Consider the following 15022-nt stretch of genomic DNA (forward strand, 5'->3'; position numbering starts at 1 on the left):
TCAGTTCACTGACAGCAGCAGCCCACAGCTGCGGCAGAGCAGGGCTACAGTAAAATGGCCTGAAGCCCTGCTCTGGAGACTTTGAGTCTGCAGTGCAGGGCTTCGGGCGCCATTTTCCCATAGCCTTGCTCTAAGCGCGGGAGTTTCAGTTGCTGGCTGCAGAGGATTGTGGGAGCTGCGCTGGACGGAGGCCGGGACAGGAGGTCTGCTGCTGCTTCAGGTGAGTAAATGTTTTTTTTTAATTTATATTAGCAGGTGTATCGACTGTTCTGGCCAGGTCTGCTACATGATTGAAGTGTTTTCTGGCCAGGTCGGCCACATGATTGCATGTATTTTCTGGTCAAATCTTCCACATGATTGCATGTATTTTCTGGTCAGGTCTGCCACATGATTGCACGTATTTTCTGGTCAAATCTTTCACATGTTTGCATTTATTTTCTGGTCAAATCTTCCACATGTTTGCATTTATTTTCTGGTCAAATCTTCCACACAATTGCATGTATTTTCTGGTCAAATCTTTCACATGCTTGCATGTATTTTCTGGCCACGTCTGCCACATGATTGCTTGTATTTTCTGGTCAAATCTTCCACATGATTGCATGTATTTTCTGGTCAAATCTGCCGACATGATTGCATGTATTTTCTGGCCAGATCTGCTACACGATTGAAGTGTTTTCTGGCCAGGTTTGCTACACGATTGAAGTGTTTTCTGGCCAGGTTTGCTACGTGATTGTATGCATTTTCTGGTCAGGTCTGCTACATGATTGAAATGGTTTCTGGCCAGGTCTGCCACGATTGCATGTATTTTCTGGTCAAATCTTCCACATGATTGCATGTATTTTCTGGGCAAATCTGCCGCCATGATTGCATGTATTTTCTAGGCAAATCTACCGCCATGATTGCATTTATTTTCTGGGCAAATCTACTCACTTTACGTGTATTTTCTTGAGAAAACCTGCACAATTATGTGAATTTTCTGGGAAAAGTCTCACCAAAACTTGGGCCCACTGTCTTTGCGTTGCACTTTTAAAGGGAACCCGAGGTGAGAATAATATTGAGGCTGCCATATTTATCTCCTTTTAAGCAATGCCAGTTGCCTGGCTGCCGTGCTGGTCCTCTGCCTCTAATTCTTTCAACCATAGATCCTGAACAAGCATGCAGCAGGTCAGGGGTTTCTGACAATATTGTCAGAACTGACGAGATTAGTTGCATGCTTGTTTCTGGTGTAATTCAGTTCACTACTGCAGCCAAACAGATCAGCAGGGCTCCCTATTGTTTAAAAGGAAATAAATATGGCAGCCTCCATATCACTCTCATCCTGGGTTCACTTTAAATTAGTTAGCTCCGCCCTCATCTGGTCATGGTCATGCCCATTTTTCACTGCAGTGCGCTTCGTGCGCCGTAGGTTATAGCCACACCCATTTTTTTTTTAATTTTTTTTTTTGGGGGGGGGGTCTTTTAATACCCAGCACCGGGTGTCAAATGCCCTAGGTACGCCACTACTACAACCTAATCCTTACCATAGTCCTATGCCCATCATAGTCTAAGGCCAATTTTTAGGGGAGAAGGCAATTAACTACCTGAAGGCCACTCCACGCCCACGGGCGTGGCTGCGGCGGCAGCCCCAGGACCGTCTAACGCCGATTGGCGTTAAGTCCTGGAGCCGGCTACTGAAGGATATCGTGCGCAGGGTGCACGCGCATCTCCTTCTCGGGGGGACGGAGCTCCGCCCTGTTTTCAGGCTCGGTAGACTGTTAGGCGGCATGATCGCCGTCTGTTTACATAGTACAGCGCTGCGATCAGCAGCAGCGCTGTACTGGGGACAGCCGTGTGACACGGCTGTCCCCCTGGGGGACAAGAGAGTGATCGGCTCTCATAGGTAGAAGCCTATGAAAGCCAATCGCGTGATTGGCCGGCTGGGGGAGGGAGGGGATTTCTGGGGAAAAAAAGTACAAAAACATTAACATAAATATTTATTTAAAAAAAATAAACACAAGGGCGGTGATCAGACCTCACCAACAGAGAGCTCTGTTGGTGGGGAGAAAAGGGGGGGGGGTCACTCGTGTGCTGTGTTGTGCGGCCCTGCAGCTTGGCCTTAAAGCTGCAGTGGCCAATTATGAAACCAGCAGCCTGGTCTTTAGGGGGGGGGTTTACCACTGTGGTCCTCAAGTGGTTAATTTATCTGTATGTTTTAGTTTTTTTTTTTTTTTTTTTGGGGGTGGGGGTGGTAGGAAACCCATGCAGACATGGGGAGAACATACAAACTCTGTGCAGATAGTGCCTGGCTAATATTCGAACATGGGACCTAGTACTGCAAGTTGCAAGCTCGGTAATGATAAAATATAACTGAAACATTGCAGTCAGTCTGAAGATGAGTCCTATGTCCTTCAAACCTACCTACTGCTCACTGATGAAAGTACTATCCACAGCTACTTGCTTTTATTTTTGCTAACAATGAAAAAACTCTCCTTCAAAATGATATACTCAGAGAAAGCAGTACAGTACCTTTATTCTCACTAATGTCAGATAAACAGCTTTTGAGTGGATGTAGCTTGGTTTCCTGCCAGCTTGTGATTCAGATGGGTGAGTAAGAAAAAAATGAATTGCTCTGCTGTATGAGCCAGAAAACCACATATCCATGCTTATTTGTAATTGGTCTGCTGAATGCCAGTGACAACGTGAATGGAGAGAGGCGTTATGAATCAGTCACTAATGATTTTGCACAAAAGGCATTCACAATCTGCATCTCTGTATGGGTATTTATATTTATATGCCAGCCTCTCAGCGTTCAAGCTTGCTTGGGCACAATCCTCCTCTGCTCCTGTGTCATAGTTTTGTACCTGTTATGTATGCAGGTGTGTCATCAGCACCCCCAATTTATTGTACAACGCTGGGTAATATGTTACCACTTACAAAAAAATATAATAATGTCAGCAGCACTAACTTCTACATAATTTGTGTCAACAGCTCATAGATCAACGTATAAATACAGTATAAAGTTATTCAATACTGAGCAAATACTGCAATGCAAAACATGAACTATCCATAGGCATGTAATAGGGATTGCTGATAGATAATAGGATTACAGCTGAAAAATATTTTTAGATGGACTCTGAAGTGACATGTAATGTGATGAGATAAATATGTACATGTACATTCCCAATCCTACCTATAACTAGGTTGTGTTTCCTGTTTCACATTGTAAGGATTAAGGATCCAGGGCCCTTATTCCATTTGCTTTTTCTCATAAGTTTTCTCTTAGGGGAAGGTTCACACCTTATCAATAAAATGCCTTTAAAGCCACCAACAAGCAAGAAAATACACAGAATAATTTTGACAATCCCTTTTCACCTACTTTTAGGTACTTTATCAATTGTAGAGTTATTTTAAACAAAAGATAAAAAATTATCTCCTAGGAGAAAGTATTGGAGAAAAAGTGAAATTGTATAAGGCCCCAGGGCTCTAATTGGCTGTTGTTCTGCAGCCTGTCTGTAGTCACTCTCACTGATAACTAATTAGAGGTCATAACACTTTTGTGTTAGAACACAGTTGAGAGGGAGCGCTGTAAAAACAATGCAGCAAACTTGGGTGCAGCCAGCGCCACCATAGGCCGTAACAGAAATTACGGCTATCAGTGAGTAATTTGGATGCCGTCAAAAGACTGAGCACAAATTGCTATGAAAACACTGTAATTCGGCCGCCCGCAATAGCTGGAAGCAGAATTACATCTTTCCCCCCACTATCCATGGTGGCTTGGAGAGGGAATAGTAATTAACATGGCTGGGACTTGTGCAGGAGCAGGGTAAGCTGTTTATCGTCTTTATCCTGCGCCCAAATCTCCTGGTGGCTGTATAATAGATACGCGTTGAGAGCTGGAAGCAAATGAAAAGTTCACTAGTTCAGGATCTATCTGTATGAGAGTGAAACAAACATTATCATTCACCTGACGCAGGCAAATTTTCACAAGTTTTTGACCTTTAACACTATGGGATTAAAGCACAGTCCTATTTAGGAGTAGGACTATAGATGCAGTTGTTTACCTTATTAGTTTTTCCAGGAGGAATAATTTCTACTCACAATGCACTTCAGCATCCCTTGACCCTGTATTGTGAGTTTATGTGATCTAGCACTTTGTGACTAAGGCTCTTCCACACTAGACAGCGCATTACACGAATACAACTTTGTGCATGTTTTCCTGATGCACAGGTTGCATGGCAGGGTCTGTTTTAGTGTGAACATCAGTGACTCCAACACAATGAACCTGATGGGAAGTTGCGTGCGTCATGCATTCTTGTTTGTATTGTGAACGGTAACATGAAAGTCAACTGACTTTCATGTTATCATTCATGTTGCACACAATATGCAGTGCTTCATAACTGACAGCACCGCTCTAGTGTGAAAGAGCCTTTATCTGCTGTGCTCATAGATCATTCTGCTTTGCAATAACAGCTAAACGGGACTGAATCAAGTCATTTTGACACTGAACGCCGAAGGTAGGTGCCGCTGTAGCATATTACTGCTATAATGTGTGCCCCGCACAAGGGTAATTTGGGGTTCTGGCAATCGCAGGACTCCGATTTATTTCTCCCTTCCGAGTTGCTACAACTTGGAGTGGGAATAGTGTTTAATGCTACCGGGAATTTGAGCAGCAGAAGGGTGAGCCGTCATTCAACTCACTCGGCGCCGAGCTCACTGGCGGCGTTACAATATGCACGTGATCGGGACTGGTCTGCTGGGCAGAAATGCAGATATTTCACTAAAATTGTTGTAAATATGGCATTTTCTGACATTGCAGTGTTGAAAATCATTAAGCATTTCAGCTTGACTCATTTTACTGCAAATGTTTGTACAGCTGTATGCTTGACTTTATGCACTTAACTTTATGCACTTAATTTGTGTGACTGAAATAACCAATCCTCTAATTAGAAGGGCTGTCCACATATACGTGTGTGTGTGTGTGTGTGTGTGTGTGTGTGTGTGTGTGTGTGTGTGTGTGTGTGTGTGTGCGTGCGTGCGTGCGTGCGTGCGTGCGTGCGTGCGTGCGTGCGTGCGTGCGTGCGTGCGTGCGTGCGTGCGTGCGTGCGTGTCTCATGCAGCACACTGTATGGTCAGATTATTTTTCCATATAGAGGACAGGGTAGAGGACCTCTAACATAACAACTGCAAAATGACAAGAGCTAGTACTGCATGGAGCAATACATGAAAGACAATCTGCTTCATAGACCAAACTCAGAATGGGCAGTTGGCAATATGTTAAAAAGGACTAGAAGCGTACATCCCATGACTAAGGACTGGACAGAGGTGCTGTCAAGCTTATAGACCCTTAGTTCTAGAGCACCATCTAGTGGTGATATTTCACATTAACTACTAGAACATATCTAATGGACCTTCCCATTAGAATACATTGAATATACACACACCTGAGAAGGAACACACCATCACCCATATCACAACAGAAGATCAGTTGTTTTTTTAATCAGGTTTTTTCCTGAATGCAGTCCATAGAAATGTCTCACTACCACTGTATGTGCACACCTTGTCCAGTAAACTTAATGCATGCTGCATGTTATTCTGACAGAAACTGCTGATGTGAACGTACCATAGAAGTATTATCCGTTGTAATGGCTACAGTGTTAAGGGAGCATAATGCTTTGAAGGGAATCTGAGGTGAGAGGGATGTGGAGGCTGCCATATTTGGTTCCTTGAAAACCATGCCAGTTGCCTGGGAGCCCTGTTGATCTTCTGGCAGTGGCTGGATAGTGTAATGGTTAAGGGCTCTGCCTCTGACACAGGAGACCTGGTTTCAAATCTCGGCTCTGCCTGTTCAGTAAGCCAGCACCTATTTTAGTAAGGAGTTTCTTGGGCAAGTCTCCTTAACACTGCTACTGCCTACTGAGTGCGCTCTAGTGGCTGCCTCGCAAGCGCTTTGAGTCCGACAGGAGAAAGGCGCTATACAAATACTGCCATTATTATAACACTGGTGTAGGCCGCGGCCACCTGTTAACACCAGTATTGGAGATTAAGAGACGTTATCTTTGGATACCTTTAGGGTCGTGAAAACTCCTCAGATAATTGTATACTGAAGAGTACCCTTTGTCAAAAATTTATTGATTGCTTGTTTTCAATGCCATACCAGCACTGTTCTTCTCTGTATTTTTTAAAATGCTTAATAAAAAGATTAATGACGAAAAAAAAAAAAAAAAAAGGACTAGAAGCAGTAAGATGATTCTACATAAAATGGGGCCCTTAGCAAAAATTAACATGGGACCACCTGACCCAGCAGCTTTCCCCCACACACAATTTAGCATTAGGTGGCCCCTTTTTCCACAAAATAGCAGCATTAGATGACCCTTTTATTCCTCACCCCACTAAGGTGGTATTAGGCTTTCCTACTGGGGGCCCCAAAGCCTGCTAATGGGCCCCTCAGGTCTCCCCTCAAGTTAATAGTGGTCCCCTTGGTTCCTGTACTTGCAGTGGAACTCACCTGTCCGGACAGTATGCTCCCTCCTTTCATCAGTGACATTGCAGGGATGGAGATGGAAGAACAGGTGAGTTTGCTCCACTGCAAGTATTCTGCAGGACTACAGGGCCCTGGGTTCCACACTTAACGTGAATGGAGAACTAGGGGCCCATCAGCCAGTTCTGGGGCCCTGGGTAATTGACCAATTTGCCCCAGTTGGAGTACAGGACCTGAGAAGCAGCTGGATGGCTACAGCTGCTACATTTCTCCATGGTGCTGGGAATAGTGTTGAGGAATAATGGAAACCAGCCAACTTTAGAACACTGGCACCTCTAGGCATGTGCCTACTCTGGCTTGGAAGCTTTACTGCTATGACGGGTCTATTAATCTACTGAATCACAAAGACATTAAGAAAGTCTGTTCTTACAGTAAATAACCAAAGGTTTGATATGAAATTGTACTAATAGTCTACCTCCGATATTAAAAGTAGAAGATTGTAGAAAGAAAAGTTACGACGATGGATGAAGAAACAAATAACAGAGAAGATACAGTAAGTGGTTAAGAGAGTGGGAATAGTACAGTATAGTGTGTGTACTGTACATAGAAGAAAAAAAGCGGTAGTGCACATCCAGCTAAAACTTCGCATTTATTCCAAACTTCTTAAAAGCTTTTTCCAGGCAATACAAACATGGAGAGAGGTACAGGCAGAGAGAAGGTCAACAGCCGTTTCGCGCCTATGCAGCGTGGCGCATCATCAGGACAATTTGCCCCATAGAAAATACCCCTTATATATCCCCTGTCTTACCTATCGTGGTGGGCGAGTAGTGGTCACGGCTATCCAGCTTCCGCTGAATGAAACGCACGCCGCATTGCCGATGTGAGCCTGGTTCCGCATTGACTACTTCCGGAACATGCGCAATGTCATTTCCGGATTACGGCTGACGGCTAGGGGCACTGTGTACTGTACGAGGCTTAATGTGTGTGGTCTGGAGGACAATTAGCATTTGGCTTGCTACTGTGAAGGAATGTCTGAGAGAGTCTGGTTTTGTCGTGTTGCAAAAGGGCCAAAAACAAGCTACATTTGGGAAGAAGTCTATTTCATCTGCAAGCCTGTATGTTCCTTATTCACTTATCCTTTCTCACAGGAAATGTTTTATCACACAAACTGTTTTCACAACTTATGAGTGAAATACTTTTTAAGCCTCCAGCTAGCAAAAATAGCAGTTGGTGCAGACTGAAAAGGACAAGCAGAGATAAACCCAAGGCCAGAGGAAGCATAACCAGAGGTAACTGCAGAAGCTCAGCCATGTTAAAGTATATAGGTTGCCTCATTAGCCGATGTCAATACACTCCAACTGACCTCCAATTTCCCTGACAGATTTCTTGGTAGTGGGATTAGTAGCTTTGTTAAGAGTCTGTGGTGGAGTCAATAAGTAAGCAAACGTGACCATCATGCTCAAAGTCATTTAGTGGGCTTTACATAACACTTCTACTCTACAGCAAATGATGGCCCTAGGACTATTCTTTGGACTCAGCGCCCAGTGAAAGCTTTTCTAAAGTCATAAAATACCGATATAAAGATCTTTCATCCCCATTTCCTATGGGAGCCCTGTTATCTCATGCTATTCCCCCCCTCCCCCCATATTTCTGGTGTCACCCAGCTTCCACACCAGATCTCCTATGAGTAAGACTCTATCCTCCGATGCAATTCATTCTATTGTTGTTCTCTTGTAGCACCTACGCAAGTTCTCCAGCCTTTCCCCCAAATGTTTAAAGTCTTGCCCTGCATCTACTTTCTGTAAGTGTTCTCAAAACTAGCTGCTAGTTGCTCAAAATTTGGCCTGTACACACTGCTGCGCCTGCGCTGCGTTTTTAAAAATGCATGCGTTTTTAAAATCGCAAGGTCTTTTGAATAAATGAATAATGAAAATCGTGATGACCTGTACACACTGGTGCGATGCATTTTTAGAAAAACGCAATCGCAGTACCTGCTGCACTTTTTTAAGCACAGCGCTTGAAAAATGCATGAAAAAACGCAATGCAATGCGATTCCATTGCATTTTTCAGAAGTCAGTATCTCAGAAGACTCTGCAATTTCCTGATTCCTGTTGAAATGTAAACTAGAAAAAAAACAAAGGATTCTTTAGCCAATCAGCAATTACAAGAAAAACGCAAACGCATCAAAAATGCAGGCAAAACGTTGCGTTTTTAAAACTACATGCACTGTCGATTCTAAGAACAACATTTTTCAACTATTTAAGCTTTAAAAAGGAGAACATTTTTTTTTCTCTGCAGCACAACTCAAGTCCACTCTACAGAATGTCTTTATGTGATTGTTAATGTGAGAATACCAATTTTTATTCATGTAATACAAATTTTGTTCAAAATGATGGCTGTAAACACAAATACAACCCTGCAGTTTTATTTAATGGATATGATTGGTAATTAATTTCTTCCTTTCAGTTAGCAAAAACAGTCCTTCTGTTTCTGTATTAACTACATACAAAGTGTTCTGCAAGTAAAACAATTGCTTATTTTGTTATGCATAATGAGATTATGCCACAAAAGTCTGAACAGCAAAAATGGCTTTAGGGCATCAGGTGACTGGATTTGCAGATTAGCAGGAATATAAAATGAGCAGTGGGGGTGTAAATATTCTCAGTACAGAATGACCTCCTCCACATCCAACCATAACCACCTATTTCTTCAGCCTTTTTGGGATTTTCTTCGATCTGAATTTGGAGACATTTTGACTTGTCCTTTGTTCCCTGTCGCTCTGGCATTCTGCGGTTATCTGTGTTTTAGTTTTCCATTTGCTATTATAGATATACTGGGGGAAGGATGCCCATTTTTGTATCAATACAAAATTCAGAAGAACATGCATCCAACAATAAAGATGATGACTCTTTGTGTCTGGAAGGCTGTGTACAACCATGTGATTTACGTATTTCCAGCTGTGCTTGTAAACTGGATGTGGATGCCAACAGGATCGTTACCAGTTAATGCGCCATCTGTATTTACTCTTCTTGGTGAGGTCATGGGATGTCTGCTATTGTTTGACTTTCAGTATTTTATATGGCATGTGTTTCACCATAAGAACCATTGGTTGTACAAGAAAGTCCATGCTGTCCACCACAAATATGTTGCCCCATTTTCATGGTCCAGTCAGAATCTTAGTGGCTATGAGCTGATGACTGTTGGCTTTTGGAGCAGCATGAACCCTGTCACATTAGGATGTCACCCTCTGACATTATGGATATGTAATTTGCTTAGTGTGTGGATGTCTGTTGAGGATCACATAGGTTACAGTTTCCCCTGGTCCCTTCATCAAATTCTGCCCTGTGGCTTATATGGAGGTGCACTGGCCCATGATCTGCATCATCAGAGACCGGACACTAACTTTGCTCCGTTTTTTGGACACTGGGACATCATTTTCGGAACATGTTCTATGAATGAAAATCGTTAATATGCAAATCTGACTTGGAAAAAAAAAATTTGTGCTAAAAATAAAGTATTTTTATTGTAGAGAAAAGCTGAGGGTTTTTTTTTTTGTACTTTACAAGACAGAAATAAGTGACACTCTAGGAGGTGCTTGAAATGTTTGATCTTCTATAGATTTTTTAGATCTCTTTTATACTTTCTATGTATCCAGTTTGTTTTTGTTAGTTTAATCTCTGTTGACAAATAGCACAAAATAATATTCTGGAATTCATTGACCAATTTGTTTCCCAATTTACGATGACTAGAGTAAAATCAAAGTCTGCCTGTTTGTCCGGCAGTTTGTCCTCTTACGTCAGTCATTCAAAAAAAATCACAGACCATTCTAAGCACTGGTACCCAAATTTACATATGAAAATAAATCCAGTTGCATAGCTGCAAAAGCAATACATGTTTTCATAAATTGTATTTGCATGAGCACACATAAGTACACATACCTGTGCTTCAGTTTTAAATATGACCTTTTGCTCAAACTAAATATTTAAATAATAATATTCTTAAAGTGACACAGTCATGGAACTACACTAAAACCTGAATTCTGGATACATCAGTTTTGACTGAAATTGAAACCATTACAGGTATATCAGAAATGCAGCTGGGCAAGTAGCGTGTATTATAAGGAGTTTAGCAGTGGCCATGTTCATACTTCCCTCTTGGAGTCTACTCTTTAAAGTAAAATTTGTATGATAATGTATTCTTAATAATAAACACAGTATTGCAAAATGTGTGATTAAAGGCTAAGTCCACTCTAACCAATGCACACTCTGCATGTTGTAACAGGCATGTTAGGTTTCCTTATGTTTTCATAGAATTGCTATAGTAACGTGCTTATTATTCAAAAATGTACCGTAGAAGGTACTTTTGGATATCATGGTCTGTTACAACATAGAGATATTAACATGCTCATAAATGTATTGGTAGTACATTCCCGCACGCAGCAATGGAGTGACCAGCAATGCGCATAGTTCAATTGCACCCTCAAGAGGACCTGTTACAGCCTTACTGGCACAGCTGTTGCCTTGATAGTTACATACTGCCTCATGCAGTGAAAATCACATAGCTATTTTGTCTTTAAATCAGCCCTGCAGTGAGTAAAGAAAACCACAACAACAACAAAAAAACACAAAAGTTAGATACTCACCTATGGAGAGGGAAGGCTGTGGACGAAACAGGTGTTTTTGGCACTCCACACTCGCACTGTAGCACTAATGCTATAGTGCCCACCCCACGCAAAGGTAATTCTGGGTTCCAGCAATCGCTGGAAATTACTTCTCCCTAGGAGTTGCTACAACTTGGAGGGGTAATAGTATTTAACACCACCAGGAATTTGAGGGGCAGCAGGGTGAGCTGTCATTCTGCTCACCTTGCTCCCAGCTCACTGGCGGTTTACTAACATGTACAGAGCTGTGGATCCTATAGAGCCTTCTCATTCCTTGCTATGTCCCTTCCCTCCACCGCTGTCACCCATTCAAATTTTGTGTTTAGTGTTTCTGAAGGCGAGTGCATCTGTACTGCACATACGCGACCCCGCACTTACACATGTACTGTATGGATCCTCTCATCTTCGGCTGTACTCAGGGATGGCAGTACTTCCAAAGCCTGCACAAGGAGTTCCAAAGAGATATTTCACCTGCAGGTCGAATAGCTTCAACAAGGGGGCAGTGGTTGCTTTAGTATACATCTAATTGAGCTGCCACTGTCTGACACACAGGCCATATCCTAGGTCCAAAGCAGGGCCGGGCCGAGGAAGAGGCGGGAGAGGCTCTAGCCTGAGGGCGCATGGTAGGAGGGATGCACAACTCACTCAGCTATCATTCCCCTATTGTGTTTGAAGCAGAGAGAAATAAGAAAAGGGGATACATGGCAGTGACTGCAAGCCAGATAACTAGAGATTAAGTCTTTTGGGGGGCCCTGGGGCGCCTCTTAGTCTAATAGCAATCAGTGTGTGACGGCTGGGGTGGGAGGAATGGAGGGGAGCACTTTGGTGTCTCAGCCTTGGCTGCTGGAGGACCTTGTCCCGGCTCTTTTCCAAAGCAATTAATGAACAAATACTTCCCTGCCCTGGAACTGGCAAACAAAGGCAGCCTTTAATGGTATTTAGCTCAATAACAAATTCAGAATTCTTTTTAATATAGTCTGGTTTCCAAAATAAATAATTTACTGTGCTCATTTAGCTAATTTAGCATATGACTATTGTATTAACTGTTGGCGAATTATTCTACCTAAAATGAAACATTTTTCTAGTTGAACTGTGGTAACTGCTTAGCATCTATAGGTACTGAAGAGCATGTAACAACACCTATCTTGCACTGTTCCTTAGCTGTAACAGTAAGCCGCTGTTTGTTAATTATGTCCCCTTTAAAGCAGTCACATTATCCTCCTGAAGCCAGGCTGTGTTGTCAGGGAGCTAGAAAGGGTCTGAATTGTTGGGTTTGTGAAAGCTGCTAGATGGGAGGGGGAGTCGGCTCAGCGCCATCCGAATGAATAATAAAAAGGACGATCCTTTGCAGCTTTTCCCTTGAAGATTATAGCTAAGCAGGTGCTGATGATGGAAGTGTTATCTTGTCTGTCCCATGTTCTCGATACATACCATCACAGCAGACCACTTCTTCAGCCAGTATGGGACTACCTGAGGCTCAATTACTCTGATACTATGAGAGCTCCACTTTTTCCTGTAGTCCTCACTGTGTCAAGCTACGCTATCTTTTGCATCCCTTACCTGGTCTTCAACATCATGGGTAGAAGGTGGCCCTTTATTCACAAGTATAAAATCCAGCAGGACAGGAATCCAACTGGACCAATGATTTTCCACTGCCTCGGAGTGACTCTCTACAACCACCTGTTCTTCATTTTCCCTGCTGCTGTTGCCCAGTGGTACTGGAGACCTCCATGTCCTCTACCAGAAGATGCCCCAAATATTTTGGATATCTTGTTTGGTGTGATGGGAAGCCTTCTACTGTTTGATTTCCAGTATTTCATTTGGCACATGATCCACCACAGAAATCGCTGGTTATATAAGACATTCCACGCCATTCACCATGAATACATGGCACCTTTTGCCTTAGCTACACAATGCCTTGGTGGTTGGGAGCTGGTGACTGTTGGATTCTGGACAACATTAAATCCTATTATTTTCAGATGCCACATCCTTACAACATGGATATTCATGGTATTCCATGTATACGTTTCTGTGGAAGATCACTGCGGTTATGATTTGCCTTGGTCTACTTCCCATCTCATGCCATTTGGAATCTATGGAGGTCCACAAAAACATGATGTGCACCACCAGAAGCCCATGAGCAACTATGCCCCTCACTTTACCCACTGGGATAAAATCTTTGGCACTCATACAGACTTCAGTTCTGTCAAAGGTATCCTGGAACTTGACACCCCAAATAAAACCTGCTGTGCCAGCAAAGAAGAGGACAGTCTTTATGATGAAAGTGTCCCTGCAACAGACAGAATTGCAGAGGAAAGGGACTTTTTTTAATGATCCTATAGCTCTGTGTTTTAACAGTAATGTGTTTCGGTTGGTCCTGGATTTTGTTGCAAATACAGATGTTTTCTTTCACATCATGATTTATGGTAAAGTAGCATTTATGAGAATATTGCCTCACAAAAGAGCTATTATTGTAAGGTATATCCTGCATGCCTCAGTTTAGTGCCATTTTTACATGAAAAGTTATTCACATACTATACTAACTTACAGATCGATGTAAATGTTTGCATATATGTACATGTAGTATACAGTATGAATAACAATGTCTATATTTCCTAGGTATCCCACGTTTGAACCTGTGATGACAGAAATTCAGGAGCTGTCTTTGCTGAATTATTGCTTAAAGTTTATTTCTGGTCTCAGAAGCAGGACAGTATTGCTTTCCATGTGGCTACACTGAAATCTGTCAAAAATCATTTTCAAATTGCTGTGTGGAATCACTTGCTGTCTTTGATTCTGTAGAAACGATCAGGTCAGAGAAACGTGCTGCTAACTTTAGCTTTGCATGTTATCTCTTGTCTAAATTCATTTTATTGGCCTCTCATCTATTGTACTTGTGAGCAGTCCTTGGAGCTTTCAGAAACCAGGAAAAAAAGTAGTCAGGTAAGAAGGGAGAGAAAGGAAAGAACACACACCCACTCTAAACTCTTCTGAGATCCTGCAGTTGTTACTTACCGGTACATATTCATATTAACCCTTTGCATAATGAAATGCATGTGTACATTGCCTTTCTTCCCATCGACAATGGCTATCTTTCATAAAAGTGTGTTCGGTAAAAAAAATCCAGGCGGGAAAATACCGCATTCGGTATGTTAGACTTCTGTGTGTTCATTCATAAAAATGTTTACAGTTGCGATAGCACTGCGGTATTTTCCCGAACTAGGCTGGCTCCAGGCTGGCGGTAGGCTTGCGGAACCACGATAAGCTGCCTGAGTTGATACATTTTCTCTCTCCAGAGACAGTGTTACAATAGAAGAGGCAGCCCCAGCATCCCTTTAGATGTGCATTTTTTTTTAAACTGCCTCTGTTTGCCCTGTATTTGCGCTGAATCTGTCTATTAGTCTTTCTAAACAAGTTATTTAATTCCCACAGCTTAGAAGAAATGTTACACATGCAGGATTTCTGATGTGAAATATATCTGAAAACAGGTACTCAAGGGGTTAAAAAACACAGCCTGGGTATTCTGGGATGCCTTTTTTTTTGTTCTGCTCTCACTGCTGCTGCCTGGGAGGTCTGTCTCCATTAACTTAGCTGTTATCCGCATACTTATCGCCACATCCAAGGGAGCGGTATTCTCCGTACTGATTCCGCCTGCTCTAATTTTTATGAATTGACATGTGGTGACATGTGTTGAGATAATCACCGCACAAGGCGGTAATTTATCGTTCTGCTTGGGAATGTCAGCTTTTCATGCGGAAACAGCTTTTATGAATAGACATTTTGCTAAGTGGTCGGTAAAGTCAGCTGTTTTCAGCATTTCCGCATGCGGGAATGCTTTATGAATGATAGCGAATGTAGGACAAAAGCTAAAGCTATTGTGTACATGAGTTTTAGTTTGTAAAAGG

General features: G+C 42.4%; 2 protein-coding genes across 2 annotated transcripts; both read left to right on the forward strand.

The window, feature by feature from the left end:
- The first annotated feature begins 9255 nt into the window (after window positions 1-9255).
- Window positions 9256-11873, forward strand: LOC137561324 (cholesterol 25-hydroxylase-like protein 1, member 1). Its single transcript, XM_068272604.1, has one exon. It carries the CDS (start codon window positions 9339-9341, stop codon window positions 9924-9926), a length of 588 nt encoding a protein of 195 aa, XP_068128705.1. The 5' UTR covers window positions 9256-9338; the 3' UTR covers window positions 9927-11873.
- Window positions 11874-11945: 72 nt separating this feature from the next.
- On the forward strand, window positions 11946-13456 carry LOC137561323 (cholesterol 25-hydroxylase-like protein 1, member 2). Its single transcript, XM_068272603.1, has one exon. The coding sequence runs from the start codon at window positions 12504-12506 to the stop codon at window positions 13446-13448; it is 945 nt and encodes a 314-aa protein (XP_068128704.1). The 5' UTR covers window positions 11946-12503; the 3' UTR covers window positions 13449-13456.
- The last annotated feature ends 1566 nt before the right edge of the window (window positions 13457-15022 follow it).

The sequence above is a fragment of the Hyperolius riggenbachi genome, chromosome 3 (genome assembly GCF_040937935.1).
Source record: "Hyperolius riggenbachi isolate aHypRig1 chromosome 3, aHypRig1.pri, whole genome shotgun sequence".
Classification (NCBI taxonomy): Eukaryota; Metazoa; Chordata; class Amphibia; order Anura; family Hyperoliidae; genus Hyperolius; species Hyperolius riggenbachi.

What these genes read in the sequence shown, in the direction of transcription:
- LOC137561324 (XM_068272604.1), top strand. Translation starts at nt 9,339, where the DNA reads ATGCATCCAACAATAAAGATGATGACTCTTTGTGTCTGGAAGGCTGTG.
- LOC137561323 (XM_068272603.1), top strand. Translation starts at nt 12,504, where the DNA reads ATGATGGAAGTGTTATCTTGTCTGTCCCATGTTCTCGATACATACCAT.